The sequence below is a fragment of the Mastigoproctus giganteus genome, chromosome 11, assembly GCF_048544385.1.
Source record: "Mastigoproctus giganteus isolate SK-2022 chromosome 11, ASM4854438v1, whole genome shotgun sequence".
Taxonomy (NCBI): Eukaryota; Metazoa; Arthropoda; class Arachnida; order Uropygi; family Thelyphonidae; genus Mastigoproctus; species Mastigoproctus giganteus.
This window is the reverse complement of record NC_143585.1, coordinates 90,991,107-91,009,223: the sequence shown is the minus strand read 5'-3', so window position 1 is coordinate 91,009,223 and position 18,117 is coordinate 90,991,107. Positions and strand designations below refer to the sequence as shown.

Below are 18,117 nucleotides of genomic sequence, written 5' to 3'. Positions count from 1 at the left end.
ATTAGGAAGATTTAAAAACCAACTAGCTTGACATTTTTCCATGCCTATTTACTGTAATACCAGGATCCCATTTTATGGATAAGGCAGTTAAACTCCCAGTCAGTTTGAGCATAATTGTTAATAACTGTTCCTACTTGAACTTGCTTTTGACTGTATGATTCTTATTTTATACCTTGCAATCTATTAGAGTATTCAAACGAAAGCAAGGTGCTATTTCTGTTCTTATTCTACTATTCTTTACCTTGTTAACATTTGCTTCCATCGATATAGTTCATCATGGTCTCTGCCGGAGTGCACAGTTCACTCTATCAGCAGACATTCTCCATGCATCCTCCACACCCACCTGATCGTAGTAAAGCACAGAACTGATTTTCACCGCTCTATGGACCAATTACGACATTGCTTGCATTATATTTGGTGATAACACTAATTGCAATTGATGTTTTGCTTAGATACCACCACTCTCCCATGAAAACCAAGGCTATCAAGCTCTATAAATGGTGTGCATTCATACAGACCTCAACCACCATTAAACTTCTGGTTGGTGTTTTGCTCACTGGGAGTGTAAGATCTCACATCGGCAGATCTTACTATCTCTTTATACCTCGACAAGCCAGCAATGTGGTCTTACTATCTTATTAAACATCAACAAGCCAACAATATGCCATCCTACAATAAGACTTCTCCCAAAATCAGTCAGCTCAGCTCTATATGCCATGATGAGAACAACTAACTTGTACGACTCATATGCCTTCCTTATATACCATCTAAGTCATTGGTTCATCTGAAAAGGTCCAGTGGACTACAAAAACAGATATGTGGCGTCCAAAATACTTTTGGAGGTAGTGTAGACACAAAGAAGAGTGAATACTTTCACAGCTTATAATATCCTTGTAGATCAAAAAAAAAAGAAACAAAGCTTCATTTCATGAATTTTATTAATGTATTTTCAATATAGTTTCTTAGACATCAAGGTCATAAATTTTAACATTTTATCACACATATACACAGATTTTTACGCTAGGTTATTAATACAGTGATACATTTATGACCAGTATGTTCAAAAATATCATAATGCAGAGTTCCAACAAACTAGTTATCGAATATCAGCTTTTTCAACCTTTATTTCATTAAGTAAATGGGTTAATTCTTCAATTCTAACATCCTTCATCCGGATCTGATGTTCTAGGCGGCGTATTCTGGTTTGAAGAATCTAAAAATAACAATACATAATGACACATATAGGATTTAGAGCTAAAAAGTCTCAGACTGCAAGAAGAGTTTACTCTCATAAGTTACTACAATTGCATCATTTCTATATAGTAAACCAATGAAATTGTGAAGTGGCATCATTACACAACATCTCATTTTGTGAATTCCTACACAAGTTGCCTATCTCATTATATCTCAAATAAGTAATGCTTCCCCAGTAGAGAAGACTATTATCACTTAATCTTAGTGGGTACCACCACCCAGATGGCCATTTCGGGGTATATACACACACACACACACACACACACACACACACACACACACACACACACACACACACACACACACACACACACACACACACACACACACACACACAGGGATGTGATGCTCTTTAACCTGCAGGCTCCTAGAGCCACATCCTTGGGATCCATTAGTAAACTGGATACCTATTGAATTTTACTCACACTCACTCATTAATACTTAGCCAGTTCTCATTACTCATTCATTCACTCATTCCCTGGAGAAGCCCTGTCTGAGAAACCCAAGGCTAGGACTGTCTTGAGTAAGCTTTCTCTGCTCAGATTCGGGATTCAGATTTGTATTTCTGTCACTCTCACACATCAAGGGCAGATGAATTATGGGCCACCCTCCCATTTTAGCAGGAGACCACCTATCCATGCCCCAAATGGCATGAATACATAGCTGGCGCCTGCTCAGTTAAAATATTGGGTTATACTATCCACCTACACACTATACACCAGGTTGTTTCAGGGATACTTCATCCCTCATCGGTGGGTGGGCGGGTAGGCACATAATGTGAGGGTCTGCTTGCAAGATACTTTCACAACATGAGATGCTATGAATAGGTACTCTTGCTAATAGTAACCTATGCTGTGCATTGCTTTAATAACCTTGATTAAATTTGAAGTGTCTATAACCTAGTGTTAAGCATGGTACATGATTGACTACTCTACAAACATTTGGTATATGCACCATTACCTAATAAACTTATCCTCGCCCAGTCTAGCATACTCAACAAGAAAAAGGTATTTCATCGAGGCTGTAGCCCATTTCCTGCTACTTTATGCTTTCTGATTTTCCACAAGTGATGATTTATCTCATTAATAAGAAAAATATGAAGTTTTACTTCTCTAGAGACTGGAGAAGGAAACTACAAATGCACAACTTCAGCAAATATAAGGTGGGTATTCCCAGCTCTGTGTGTAGGTGCACCTAAATCTGCACTACCTACTCACCAGGCCAGATCTATTCTGGATGGGTAACCAAGATCTTTGTGTTTAAAAGCATACTTCAAGGGACCCTAGGACCCAGCGGGGGTTCCACAAAGCAATTAAGGAGTATCTAATAGAGTGTCTTGGCAGGAACCTGTACTGTCAATGACCATCCAGTAAATATTAACCTGAGGCATATTTTCAACATTTTCTTATAAAAGAGCGGAAAAATGACAGACTGTGGGCAATTACCTAATACGCCAAACGACCACCCCTCAGTATCTGAGATAGTATTTTGCTAAACTGGATGCTACATTTGTACTCAAAAGAATGGCTTGCATTTGTGTAATCCCATGAGCAAAGTGAAGCCAGCCCAACTCTGGCACAGCAAAACCACCCTATCCTTTGAAGCACCAACACATTCTGTTTCATCTTGTTGCTTTCTTCTCCAGAAGAAATGGAAAAACAGCTTCTTAAATTTCTGACAGACACACAACAGATTTCATTGGCTCTATGTGACATACCCATGATGATGACATGGAACAGTATAGGTGTCAGAATAGTCCACATTACAGTTACTCTTGCAATGGAAAAGATCACACCGATATCCCCCTGATTCATTTTGTCTTCCAAGGATTTGCAGAGTTTTGTCAGATTCAAGATTGGTTCTTGAAAAGGTACCCTTAAAATAGTAATTTGTTCTCATTCCAGCTTCAATGGATCTAAGTCACACCTAAAAAACTATTTCCCCTATAGTTTTAGTTTTGTTTTGGCTACATTGATGGTGAGTCCAGAGGCTAACCCAAAGTAACTACTGTACATGTATTAAAAGACTCTGTTACAGAACAACCAGTAGTGATTGTAAAAATGACATCATCAGCATAAGCAAGTATTTTAGTCTCCATAAGGTTTAGGTAGGGTATTCTATGAATTCAGGGGATATTATCTAGTCTCTTAAGTAAAGGTTCCAGAGCTAACAAAAACAGGGCTAGACTAAACAGACAACCTTGTCTTACTTCCTGCAAAACATCACAGCAGGCTGAACGATGGCCATTAATTACCAAACATGCTGGCTTTGTATATAAGCTGCAAATAGATCTAGCCAAATAAGATCTAGTTTGAACTTTTGCTATGATATTAAATAGATTTATGTGCTAGTAATCAAAAGCTTTTTATAGATCAGTTTGAATGACTATCATGCCATACTTGTTATGTATAGTGTAAAAACTTAGATCCCATAAGAAAAAATAAACTTAATTGGATTGCCCTGGAACCCATATGTTTGATGAACCTCATTCAGGTGCATTGTTAGTCTGCAATTCAAGATTTTTGCATACATTTTTTAGCCTATTTTATGAAGTGTAAAGGGTCTCCATGAGTTTATCTGAGTATTATTACACCCCTCCTTTAATAAGAAAATTATTTAATCCTCTAAAAAAGCTGCTGTACCACTCCTGTTGTAAAGAAACTGTTTGTCAGGGCCAAGAGTTGTGGGGGAAGGGTTAGAATTTCCCAAAAGATTTTATATAATTTCACTGGCACCAGAGGTGGATTTAACGGCAGGCACGCCCTGGGCCCCGACTTCTGAAGGGCCCACGCAAAACCCCAACAAATTAGTTGAACATATTAGTTCAAAACTTTGTGATTATTATTATGCTATTATTAATTATATTATACATATATTATATTCAAATTTTATTGGAAATAAAACATTAATAGTACATAATAGTTTTTATTTATTTAAAAAATTGGTTAACATGTATTTTTATTTTCCCTGTCTCTCTCTTTTTTTTAAGGGGCCCAATATTTTCTTCTGCACCCGGGGCCTCAACTGACCTTAATCTGCTCCTGACTGGCACCCTGCCCATCTGTCCCTGGAAAGTGTCTAGTACCCCTAAGATCAAGTTCTAACTCATGTGATGTTATGGATTGATTGTGAAAATTCTGTTCCTGAGCTGTAGAGCTCAACAACATCCAATTATCTGCCAGATCTATACCTATGAAAGCTCTAGTCATAGTTTTATATTGCTTACATGTTGTCAGTGCTGTGTAGCAAGTGATGCTGTACTGGAGTGATGTAATTGTTTGTGAAACTTGCATTTTGCAGATGCATAAATCAAAAAAGGCTGCATTCAGCCTATCAGCTCCTCTTAGTGCAATACAGTTCTTACCTTGAAGCTAACACTTTTGCCTGTTTTCATGCAAGAGACAAATTTCCTCTCAACATCTCTCATCTCCACTGTAATGCAAAAGTCATAGCAATTTTTGCAAATGATGCATCTCACATCTTTTTCTGTTTGCTACTGTTTTAGCTAATTTTTGAAAAAAGGTATGTAAGGTATTTTATATGTATGCCCAGGTAGCAAATGTCCATTCATTGTAACAGTGGCATGTCAGATCTGCTTTCAAAATTATTTTCAAGAAGAATAATATTTAAATACCAAACTCCTGCCCTGGATACCAGGAGCGCACCAGGAATGTGCAGCGCATGTGTGCAAAAATTTATACGGCACCCCATTAATTAAAAACATCAGAAAATAATATTCTAAAATTAAACGAATTTTACCTTTGGCCTCCTGGGGCCTGTGTGCACCACACTCACTGCACATGTGGACGGCATGCCCCTGTTGATCCACTGTAGGAAAAGGAAAAGTCTAGCGATTAGTAACTTGTAATCAGTGAAACTGATTTACAGCTACATTTATATGTCAAACCAAATCAGCCTCATGTGCTACTAAACTTGGAGCATAAATCCTATCCAAAATGATTACTCTGATTCAGTTGGCCCCACAAGTAGTAGGAATGTGAAGCTGCCAGATATCTACCAAGTCTCTTCCAGCATAGATATCATGCAGCATGCAAGCTCCACCTGTTCCTGGATTATGAAAATTCTGTCCAGTTCTATTCATAATGGGATCTAGAATACAGTTCCAGTCCCACCCCCTTGCCACTGTCAACCATTGGGCTCCTCAAACTATTAAAGATCCTTATAAATTTGGCCGTGAAGTTCAGCACATGAAGTTTAATAAATCTGACAGTATGACCATTACATTGCCAGTCTATGGAGACTATTCTTCCTTCCATATTTCTTTGTAAATTATCAAATTTTCCTAAAGTGGGAAGGTTTCACAAAAATGTCTACTCCCTGTGCCCTTTCAGTCCCTAAACTGTAACATCTAAAGTGCCACTGAAACTGTCGGATTTGTCAAAGATTAGCAAAATGAGCTTCCTGAATAAATAGGATGTGGAAACATAATGTAATCGTCAACCTACACACATACTGTTGTTTAAATATTTTCTTAAAACTCCTGATATTTAAAGTATCTATGATTATGATTCATTAGATGGGCTGTAAACGTTACTAAAGTCCTTTATGTCCCCTTCCACTCACGGATCATATTGTTTACAGCGTAGTCTTCATAGTTGAGTGAGTGTCTTATGCGATATATTATTTACTAAATAGTTGGCCCACACGCCGACCGGGCTAGCCAGGTGGGTAAAGTGCCTGCCTGGTAACCTAAAGGTCACGAGTTCGAATCCCACTTCGGGCTTGGATCAAAGTACTGCAAAAACCTTGGGAGGTGCATTATGGCCACAGAAGCTGATGTGCCAACAACTATCAAAAAAAAAAAAAAAAAAGTTGGCCCACATGAACTTAATTTTATTGATTTTTCCCATTCTCTGCCTTCTCTAAATATAACCATGGTGGCTTAGATAAATTAAATTCTCGTGCGTTCAGTGTTTCACCGAATGATATACGATCCTCACCTAAATGAAGCTACGAGTGTTCGCCCCATATAGCGTTTTCACTCCCTCCAGAATTCCATCATCCGACTCAAAGTCCACTAGAATCGAATAAACAGGCTCTGCCAAGAGAGATACCTTCCCTCCTTTTCTAAACTCTACATATGAATGCATTTTGCAATTTTTTTCCAAGAATCAGTCTCTTCTATAAATTCATCTGGTCATTTTAGAAAGTTCATTCCTTCTCTTTGTTCCTCCATCAAGGTGGGAACATTACCTCCTTCATTACAGCCTAGAATAGTTTCCCGATTCATCACCATTTCTGATTCCTATACTTGCACAACCCCTCTGCGTGGGACTAATTTTTCTGATCTCGCCTCTGCATACATTCGAGATAGACAAAGGTTTGCTTATGATCAGAATTTCCACAAACTTTAGTACAAGAGTTTAATATATGCTCAACCTCTTTACAATTGTAACACCAAATTTGGGTGCATTGGGCCCCTAAGTGCTCTTTACTTCCACACCTCAAACAAATTTTCTGCACTCCACGGTAGTTTAGCACTAGCCAGTATCCCATTACATGAATGACATTCAGTACATGAATATTTCTACTACTGTTTTCCTGGAACAAACCCATGAATTTTTTTTTCCATACATTTCCTCCATCTGTTTGATAGTGCCAAATTTACTTAACTCTGTTTTAATATTCTTGTCAGGTAGCTCTTAAGGATAGCGGTCAATAGTAACATATTTCTGAAAGCTATCTACCAAATGCAGTCTCGCAATTTCATTCCCAAGTGGGAATTACTCCAACAATTTGTCCTTCATTCTTTATAATCTGCCCAAAGTACATGACACCTGAAGTTTGACATGTCAGTAAAACCTTAAATATCTCTGAGGTTCACCCCTTAGCAATACACTCCATTATGTCTCTAATGGAATGTTCCATTTCAAGCACAAACTATAAAGTACATTCTCTAATAAATACACATTTATAAAAAAATTTTTCTTCTATTTAATTGACTAAAGAAAGAAAATTCATCTGATTTTCTTTTTTCTGAAATTCTGATTCATCTGAAAAAGAATCTATTCATCACTACCCTTCAAGAGTTTACTTATGTAAACTCTAGAAGAAAGGGAATGAATGAGATTGGTCCACTTGATATCAATGATTTGTCTGCTGATAATCCTGCTCAGGTAGACTGACAAACTGAATAAGTATTTTGCATATACATTCACACATGAGGCGCTATTCAGGGAGGGGAATGTCAGAAGTTTATCAAACTCTGGCATGGAGCTAAATGATTTTGTAATAACTAAGAGCAAAGTGGAGGAGAAATTGTTGATGTTAAACATAAGAAAAGCACCAGGGGTAGATGGGATCTATCCAGCCATATTAAAGGTGGCAGCAAAGGAAGTGAGCAAACCCTTAGCCATAATTATGAGAGCTTCCTTGGACTCAGGGAGGTCCCCATGGACTGGAGATATGCAAATGGACACTGCTCTTCTTGGACTAATGTTATTAGTGGAGTCCCCTAGTGTTTGGTCCATTGTTGTTTTCTGTATTTATTAATGATATTGATGAAGGTACATCAGGCTTAATGTTCAAGTTTGCAGATGATACGAAGGTTGGCAGGGTTGTTAATGACACTAATGACAGTACACTATTGCAATAGGATCTAGGAAAGTTGAGCAGATGGGCTGAGAGGTGGCAACTGAAATTTAACATTGAGAAATGTAAAGTACAGCAGACCCCCGTTATAACGTGGTTCGCTTTACGCTGATTCGCTATAACGCTGTTCTTATATTATAACCCATATCTGACTATAACGCTGTCACAGATCACTATAACGCTCTTTTACAGATTGCATTTTTGGTATATTTAACGAAATCGTTTTATTTAATGGAGTCGATAGCTTGAAAATGAATAGCAAAACAGCATTAAAACGTTTCCCACGCCGATTTGCGAAATTTTCCCACGCCCTGTGAAATTTTCTCTCACGCTAATTTAATTGCAGTACAGTGACTTGTTACATAGTTCCGAGATCAACATTTTAAAAATGATCAAGTATATTGCTTGTAATATTTGCGTTATATGCATTTATCCGAAGTCTAGTCATCACTCAGTACAGTATTAGACATCGTGAGTAATGGGCAGTTTACTTGAATATTGTATCATAATTAATGCAACCAACGCAGTTACATTTTCGAAGAGCTAATAATGACCGATAGGAATGAAAAAGCAACAATCTGGGCACAGTACGAAGACTATAAATGTAAGAAAAAGACGAATTTGAAAATTAAATTAGACGTGTTGAAGTGAATCGATTCCGGTCAGTGACAAGCGGATGTATGCCATAATTTAGGACTTGCAACTTTAACTGTAAGAACAATTATAAAAAAATAAAGAATTAATTTTAGCAGCGGGAAAGATAGCTGTTCCACTGCAAGCAACTAGGACTAGGCTGGCTATTAGGATTGAAATGGAAAGACTATAATTTTATTGAAGATAATATTTCAATGCAGAATTCAGTTAAGTTAAATATTAAAAAAAAAAAAAAAAAAAGAAAGAGAGAGAGAGAGAGAGAGAGAGAGAGAGAGAAAGAGATTAGCCAATATGATGATCTGAAGAAAACTTGCCTAAAAAAAAAAAAAATGTGGAACCATTTAAAACTGGTAAGGGCTGGTAGAATAGATTTAAAATCCAGGGAGAAGCCTAGCGGCTCGCTAAAATTATTGAAGAGGGGTATTATGTGTTACGCTTCTCAACAAGTTTTTAACATAGATGAAGCAGGACTTTTATGGAAACGAATGCCTAAAAGAAGTTTCATATTGACAGAAGAAAACACATGCCAGGTTTCAAAGCGGCAAAGGATTGGTTGACTATTGTTGGGTGGTAACGCTGCGGGGGATTTAAAATTAATACCCCTTTTAGTTTATTTGGAAGAGGGCCAAAGTTCAACCCAAAATCCACACATTTTTCATGATTAAATTCATTATTTTAATTGGAATTTTAAGTTTACTTTTGATACGTAAGTAGTTACAACATAATTATATATGTATGTAATGCAGAATATTTTATATGTACAAATATTTGAATATTAAATATTTTGACCGACATTTGTGCATCTTTTCACTACCGCTTATTATTGATTAGGAAATATCCTATGGCACCGACCGCAACTCACAAATACATATGTTACTTTATGGGAATGCAGCGCTCGCTTAGTGCGGATTCACTTAGCGCTCTGTTTTTCCGGAACAAATTATCAGCATTAAGCGGGGGTCACCTGTACTGCATGTGGGTAGCAGAAACCCCAGAATAGCATATCAACTGTGTGGTACTACACTCAGGTTGGTAGAAAATGAAAAAGACCTAGGGGTTATTGTGCAGTCAGATATGAAGTTTTTTGAGCAGGGCAGACAGTCTGCAAGAGTAGTCCATGGTATCTTGTCAATGATATACAGGAATTTTTCTAGCAGGGATAAGGAGGTGATTATAAGGCAATGGTCAGACTACACCTTGAGTACTATATACAGGTCTGGAGGCCTGATTTTAGGGAAGGATGGAGAGCTGTTGGAAAAAGTACAGAGAAGAGCAACGAGATTGGGAAATGGAACAATGGATTGCCCTTACGAAGAAAGGCTTAAGTTCTGCAAATTGCAGTGTCTGGAGACTAGGCACCTGCAAGGTGATCTGATTGAGGCCATAATTATGAGAGCTTCCTTGGACTCAGGGGAGGTCCCCATGGACTGGAGATGTGCAAATGGCAATAAGCTACTACGAAAGCTACTTAATAAGGCTTTGAATGGTTTGAGCAAGCTCAATGCTGATGGGATTCTTCCTCTTGCCCATATTAATCACCTGAGGGAACATAAATTCAAATTGGGGAAAGACAGTTGTAGAATAGATGTGTAGAAATTTGCTTTTAGCCAGTGGGTGTTTGATTGCCAGAAAGAACTTCCATCTGTCGTTGTAGAAGTTGACAGCTTAAATAAATTCAAGGCAGAATTAGACAAACATTTGGAGGGAATGGATGAGTGAAATGGGAAGGGTTTTTTTTTTTTTTTTTTTGGCTGATGCTGTTAAGCTTGCTTTCCTGCATCATATGCCTCTACTAATGCTAATGTACTTGAACCTGACCTGTACTGTTTATACCTTGAATGGGTTGAGCACGCTGAATTCTGATGGGATCCTTCCATTTGTTCAGATTACAAACCTAAGGGGGCATAAATTCAAATTAAGAAAAGACAGATGTAGAATAGATGTGCAGAAATTTGTCTTTAGCCAGCAGGTGGTTAATTGCTGGAACAAACTTCCATCTGTCGTTGTGGAAGTTGATAGGTGGAATAAATTTAAGGAGGAACTGGACAGGCATGGTGGAGGGAATGGTGTGATTTTTTTTTGGCTGATGCTGCATAAGCTCATACACTTGCTTTCTTGCATCACATGCCACTACTACTACTACTACTACTACCTGCAACCCAACTCACAAACCACAAAAAAAAGAGACATATTAAGAAAATTTCTATTAATTTTTTTACACATCAGTAAAAATGCATACTTAGCTTAAAATTAAAATAAATCAATCAGTGATATTAATATTTTATTGTATAATATATAATACATAAAAATAACAAAAAATATATAAATTTAAAAAATATGTACAGTATAACATATTCATAATATAATTTGCAAATTCTTAGTAAGTTGCTGTGCAGAAACAGGATATTAGCAACTTCTGGGTTCAGCTGTACTCTTCTTCCTTGGGTGAGAAATTCAGATGCAGAAAACCCTTTCGTTTACTGCATTGGCACTGTTGACAGGGGTGGCAAGAATTAAATCCAGACAGTAAAAAATGAAAATGCACACAATTTTGTATGTATGACAATAAAGCTACTTAAATTATACAGTAATTTGAATTTACCACAATGAATGCAGTCCTAGGTTAGTATTCTTTATATCTGTAATTTTTGGTAAACTTTTAATGTTCTTCTTTCAGTTTTGTGCTGAAAGATATCATTTTTATCATTGATTTGATTTCTAATTCTGAAGTGCTGAGTTCAAAGTTCATAATCAGGAGCAATATAGTATAACAACAATAATATATTTAGAGCCCTCATGGGTAGCACAGTTGGTATAATCACTGTCCTCCCAACACCGGACAGAAAAGATCTGAATTCAACTCTTGTCAATAACGAGAGGAATTTCTATGGGTCTTTTTTCACAATGTGACCAAGTTAATTGTTCTCAGATGAGGGTAGTTTGGTTTTTTCCCCCTGGAAACTCAGGTTTTTCATCTAGCAAACAGCAAATTAATCACAGAATACACATACAGTTTTAACAGACTAAGTCACTGATGCACCTAAAATTATACAACAACCAACCACCATAATTGGAGATAATTCAGAAATTAAAAAAGGACATGTACGAGTCTTATGTTTTCATCTTCTTTTCATATCTACAGAGCAATATTGAGGCGAGGGTTAAAAAAATAATTTTAAATCTAGAAAACTAATCATACTTTTTTGAATGTGTGCAATTTATAAAGATATCTGTACTGGAGTAGCATTGTATGTAATTAAAACCACAAACAAAAAAAAAAAAAACAAAAAAAACATGATACACACATAATTTAGTAAATAATCTTACTTAGAAAAACTAATAAAAACAGCTACTTTATATAAAAGTTAATATATTAGTTTTTAGTAGTATTATATTAAATTATTTACATTCAAAAAGTAGAACTACACCCAACCAGTGAACAGCAAAATTTCTGGAGACCCAACCCTCACTGCAGGTAATCTGTGGGTACCCAGCCCAATGCAGGACACAGCAAATATATAAGGTTCAGATATGATATTATAAACAGACCTTCATCCACAAGGCTTGTCATAGATGTTCTTCCAGGTATGACAAAGAGATTGCTACTTGAGACTATAAAGTGCAAATGAAACTGATATTTAGGTCTCATTTGTGAGTCAAGTGAACCGAATTTTGGTGAAGTCCAATCATTCTGCAACAACCAGATCATATTCATGCACCTTCACGATGGTGAGACTATTAGTAACCCTGGATCGGTCCCAATGTTCATGTTCAGGAACAACGTACCCTATATACTGGGGATGACCACTCAGATGTGAGCAGACATCAAAATGTGGCATCCACATCACAGTGGACTGAAGTTATTGGTAACACTCTAGAATGCATCCAAATCAGCTGGTGTATAATCTTATTGTTTCAACTCTGCTAACTAGTAACTGCGGCGACTCTGAGTAGTGTGTATGCTGGAGGCATTGTTGAGCCCATATCAAGTCAAAAGAGCTGGTATCTTCTTTCTGTATATATTTCATATCAAAAATTTTATTAATTCATACAACTTTCTACTTTATCTACTGAATGCATTATGAATAGTCAAACTAATAGAACAAACTTATCTGCAAAAAGATCTAAACTTCCCAAAAATTTCCTCATTAATTTCATAAATATACATGGTCTTAGTTTTCCAATCTCACTGATGTAAATTTCCACCTACAATCTGCCAAGTCCCACATATTTCTTTTGACACAATCTCAATTATTTCTTGCCTCAACCACTAGTCATATCAGTTGCCCTAATTATTTACTCTACAACTCCTTTCACTTAAAAGGTAATACTAAGTGAAACCAAGAAAGAATATCAGAGAAGACATATCTGCTTTGATATTCCTTGTCAGAGACTTTCTAATTTGGAATTTCCTTCTTTTGATCCTTCTGGCTTAAAACCTCTGTACCGAATTGTATCTAATTCATCTTTTGACTCTATTATTCTCCGAAATCTAGGAACTCTTTCACAGAAGAGGAGCAAGGAACTTGGAACTCTTTCACATCCTTTCTTTGAAACTCTACTTTCTTAAATTTTCAAGTTATATGGACCTACCTGAGACTTTTTGGGATTACTAATGACTTTTATCTTTTTTATTTGTCTACAGGATATCAGACAATCTTAACCCAACACTCTTGATCTTTTTCTCACTGGCATCCCTTTAGAGTACAAAAATGAATTTTTTGTGGTCACCTAGGAGCCTCAGATCACAACTTGGTGATGATCTCTTCTCCAGTGGAGTGACTCTCGCATGGCCATTCTCACCCTTATGCCATTTGTTTGACATTAGGAGAATGTGAAATGGGATGGTTGCATGATTTTTATTATTCTTTTCCTTGGTTGGATTATTGTTTTAAATATTCTAATCCCAATCTGTGTTCAGATCATATTGGTAAAATTATTCTTGTTGGGATGAAATCCTTTATTCCACATTCAAACCTAAAATCATGTCTTTCATCCAGCCATGGTTTTCCAAAAAAATGTGCTAAGGCTATTCAAGATAAGAATGTTGCATATTGCAATGACTAGTATCCATATCTCCAGTTATATTTTCTACCTATACTAAAGACAGCAAAAATTGTAAAACAGATATTAATCAACTCAAACTTGATTTTGAACAGGCTAAGGGTAGAAAACATGCTTTATGTTCAAATGGTAGTTTAGCATTCTCATCTCTTGCCAAAACTATTGGTTGCAACTTCTATCCATCTATACTGCTACCCCTGTTAAAATCTGATGGTTCTAATTACATCCTCAGCTAAAGATAAAGCTGACTTACTGGCATCCTACTTTTCTTCTACCACTTGAATCAATGATCTTGGTAACACCTCCTACCATACCCAATATGCTCCTCTCAGTGTCTCCCATTGATTTTCCAACAGAAGGATGTTAGAAAAATTCTGAACAATCTTAATGTCAAGAAAGCAACAGTTTGTGATGTTATTTTTCCACTTGTTCTGAAAATATTCCTGAGCTTGCTCTTCTTCTCCTGTCACCCTTTCACATTTCATATTTTACTGATGTTTTTCCTTCTGCTTGAAAATTTGCTCATATCCCATTTTCTTCATATTTACTGCCCCATTTCACAAAAAACTGGCAAGATTCAGATAATGGAAACTCTTAAACTATCTCAAAACCTTCCATCCAATGATTGTCAAAATGGATTCTTTAAGTGTCAATCCAGTAGTGATATACTGCATTAATAATAGTAATAGTATTCTCCATACTGTGCAAGGAAGCCACAGGCTTTTGCTGCACTGGCAAAAAAAAAACCAAAAAAAAAAAAAAAAAACCAAGCAGTAAGAAAACAAATTATAAGCTTCCGTTCCTCACACAGGTAACAGTATACAATTGATCTTTGAATTTATTGAAACTCAGCCTCAACTATTTATGAGGACAACTTGTTCCAGCTATCAATGCTCACTGGCTAAAAGAAAACTTCCCACAATCTAATCTAAACCTCAAGCCCTGTAATTTGAATTTATGACCCCTAGTTCTGGAATTCTTTATAACAGTGAGAATTCCATCTTCATTCATTTTACTAACCATTCTCAGAGCCTTATAAATCTTAATCAGGTCACATCTTAGATGCTTTTTTGCCAAACTCTGTAGCTCACGTAATTGGAGTCTTTCCTCATACGGTTGTTCTTCTGCTGATCTCACCATTCAAGTTGTCCATCTTAGAACTCTTTCAAGAAGCCCAATATCTTTTTTCAGATGAGGTCTCCATACTTGAACACAATATATTCCAAATGTGGTCTTACAATTGTATTATACAGTGCGATTATGACCTCCCTGTCTCTACAGGATTGCATTCAATGTATCACAGATAGGACATCATGGACTTCCTTGGTTGCCTGTTTCACTGTTCAGAAAACTTAATATCTGACCATATTGTAACTACCAGATCCCTTTCCTCCTCCACTGTTTTCAACTCAACCCCAACAAGTGTATAAATTATTTGTGGGTTGCTGGTCCCCAAGTAGAGCATCTGCAGCCGAGCAGTCAGCAGTGGGAGTGCAGTAGCACACGCTCTTTGAGTAGACTGGGGTTCAAGCCCCTGACTACTAAATATGGTCAATCTGTCAACCTGCACTGGACCGGCATGGCAGATTATGGTCCATTTTACTTGACACGAATCATTAAGGAGACTTTCATCCTACAGCAGATTGTAATGGCTGCAGTTTTTTTTTTTTTTTTTAATTCCCCAAATACCTTGCATTTAGTGGCATATAGCTGCCACTTCTTGACCATCTTTGAAGTCTGTTCAAGTTATCCTGAAGGAGTGCTGCTTGGCACTGATCATTAACAATTCTGGCAATCGTTACATCATCTGCAAATTTTGACATCATGCCTTCCATCCCTTTGTCGACGTAATTTATGAAAATAAGAAACAACAGTGGTTGAAGAACCAATCCTTGAGGGATGCCACTCCAGACATTACACCAATATTAAGAATATCCATTAATCACAACCCTCTGTCTTCTGCCCTGCAGCCACCCAGCAATGTATATTAGAATCTTACCAGTAATCCCAACTTGTTCAAGCTTGTACAGTAACCTCTCATAAGGGACCAAGTCAAATGCTTTGCTAAAATCCAAATAAACTATGTGGAATTTATTCCCTGAATCCAGCTCAAGAGTAACTGTGTAAAAATATCCTACTAAGGTAGTGAAGCATGATTTTCCCATAGAGCACTTTACGGCTGTAAGCCTTTTGCAAATTAGTTAACTGATGTGTAAGTTAGCATTAGTTGAGGCATATGATGCAAGAAAACAAGCTTATACGCATCAGCAAAAAAAAAAAAAAAAAAAACCTACCTCATTTCGCCCATCTAGTCACTCCAAATGTTTCACAAGTTCAGCCTTAAATTTATTTAAGCTATCAATTTCCACAACAACAGATGGAAGTCTGTTCCAGTAATCTAATCAACTACCCGCTGGCTAAAGGCAAACTTCTGCACATCTATTCTACAACTGTGTTTCCTCTATTTGAATCTATGCCCCCTCAGGCTCTTAGTCTGAGCAAGCAACAGTATCCTAACAGCATTGAGCCTGCTCAAACCATTCAAGGCCTTATACACCTCAATCAGATCACCTCGCAGGTGCCAAGTCTCCAGAAGCTGCAATTTGCATAACTTAAGACTTTCTTCATAAGAGTACGCCTTTGTTCCTCTCACCAATCTTGTTGCCCTTCTCTGTACTCGTTCCAGCAACTCTACATCCTTCCTAAAATGAGACCTCCAGACCTGTATGCAGTACTCAAGGTTTGGCCTGACCATTGCCTTATACAAGGGATAATCATCTTCTTGTCTCTGCTAGCAAAATTTAATTCCATGACCTACTCTAGCAGCCCATCTGCACTGCTCAGAGAACTTCATATCTGACTGCACAAGTTAGTGAAAGTGCATCATTTCTGCACACAGCCAGCTAATAAGTAACTAGGAATTGGCATCATTAAGTACATCTCATATTTTGAATGCCTTCACAATGAGTTACCATGATATTGCACTACCTCGAATAAGTAACGCTTCACCAATGGAGAAGACCACTGTTACTTATTCTTGGTGGATACCACCACCCAGATGGCACTGTTTCGGAGCTTGTTGGCTCCTCATCGGTGGGTGTGCAAGTACCCTGGCGATGCAGTGATGACAACCCAGTTGTGAAGTATAACTCCACAATATGAGAGATGCCTAGTGCTCTGCAAGTAATTAAGATCATAGTGCACTTTAGGGCAATAAGCCTCAGGTTACGAAATAGTTTTTTTTATGAAAACCCCAAACATGAGAGGTATTAGAACCTACAGTACTTAGTATTGTGCATGGGTTGGAGATTGAGAAGATGAAAGAAGATATTTGTTGACATTAGACTTGAGCTTCTGTAGACTGTAATTTTCAGGAAATACATATGAAGGAAGGTTGTTCCAGAAAACAGCAGTTGATGGAATAAATGAGGAAGATGAAAAGTTGGTTCTGTAAGTTTGAAGTTGGACAGTAAATGGATGTTGGCTGGTCGCGGCACATGTTTGGACTGTTTTGAAAGAGAGAGAGCGGGAATTATAGAAGCCAATTCAGAAGAACAGTGCCCATGGAAGTATCTGTAGAAAAGGCATGCAGCAGAAACAGTACGTCTATAAGACAAAGAGTGGAGAGACTCTGTTAGAGATGTCATTAATTAACCTAACTGCCCTCTTCTGAATGGAACCTAGAAGCTTGAGAGAGGTTTTGGGAGCACCACCCCATATGTGGGAACAATATTCCATGGTAGGGCGGATTTGCAATTTGTACAAAGTGAACAGCTGTTTGGAAGAAAAGTAACGTAGAGAGCGAAAGAGAAAACCAAGTTTTTTAGATGCATTGGAAGCAATATTTGTAAAGTGCTTGTTGACGGATATGTAAGTTAGTGCAAGTGCATCATTTCTACATGCAGCCAGCTACTTAATGTACTTAATGATGCCAATTCCTAGTTACTTAGTAGCTGGCTGTGTGTAGAAATGATGCACTTGCACTAACTTACATATCAGTCAACTTTTTCGCAACCTGAGGCTTATAGCCCTAATGTGCTCTATGATCTTAATTACACACCATTAGACATCTCTCATATTGTGCAGTTATACTTCACAACTGGTTGTCATCATTGCATCACCAGGGTACCTGCCCACCCACTGATGAGGAACAACAAGCTCCAAAACTGTGCCATCTGGGTGGTGGTATCTGCCGAGAATAAGTAACCATAGTCTTCTTCGTTGGTGAAGCGTAACTTATTCGAGGTAGTGCAATTTCATGGCAACTCGTGAAGGCATTAACAACATGAGATGTACTTAACGATGCCAATTCCTAGTTACTTAATAGCTGGTTGTGTGTAGAAATGATGTGTAATGTGTAATGATGTGTAAGTTACTTGCAGTAACTTACACATCAACATGATTTTCCCTTAACAAAGCCATGTTGCGTGTCCTTCAGAATGCCATATCTATATAAATGTCCCTGGATTGCACTCTTAATCACTGCCTCTAAGATTTTTCCTACCATTGAAGTCAGACTAACCGGTCTGTAGT

General features: G+C 37.4%; 1 protein-coding gene across 1 annotated transcript in view; it reads right to left on the bottom strand.

Annotated features, from left to right (window-relative positions):
* Positions 1–1,096: 1,096 nt before the first annotated feature.
* LOC150078251 (sperm flagella and cilia-associated protein 1-like) overlaps positions 1,097–18,117 on the bottom strand; it is a 134,682-nt gene continuing 117,661 nt past the window's right edge. The window contains exon 7 of the mRNA XM_090384513.1: positions 1,097–1,213. Within this exon, the coding sequence (XP_090240639.1) occupies positions 1,097–1,213 (117 nt within the window). The remainder of the gene's footprint in view (positions 1,214–18,117) is intronic.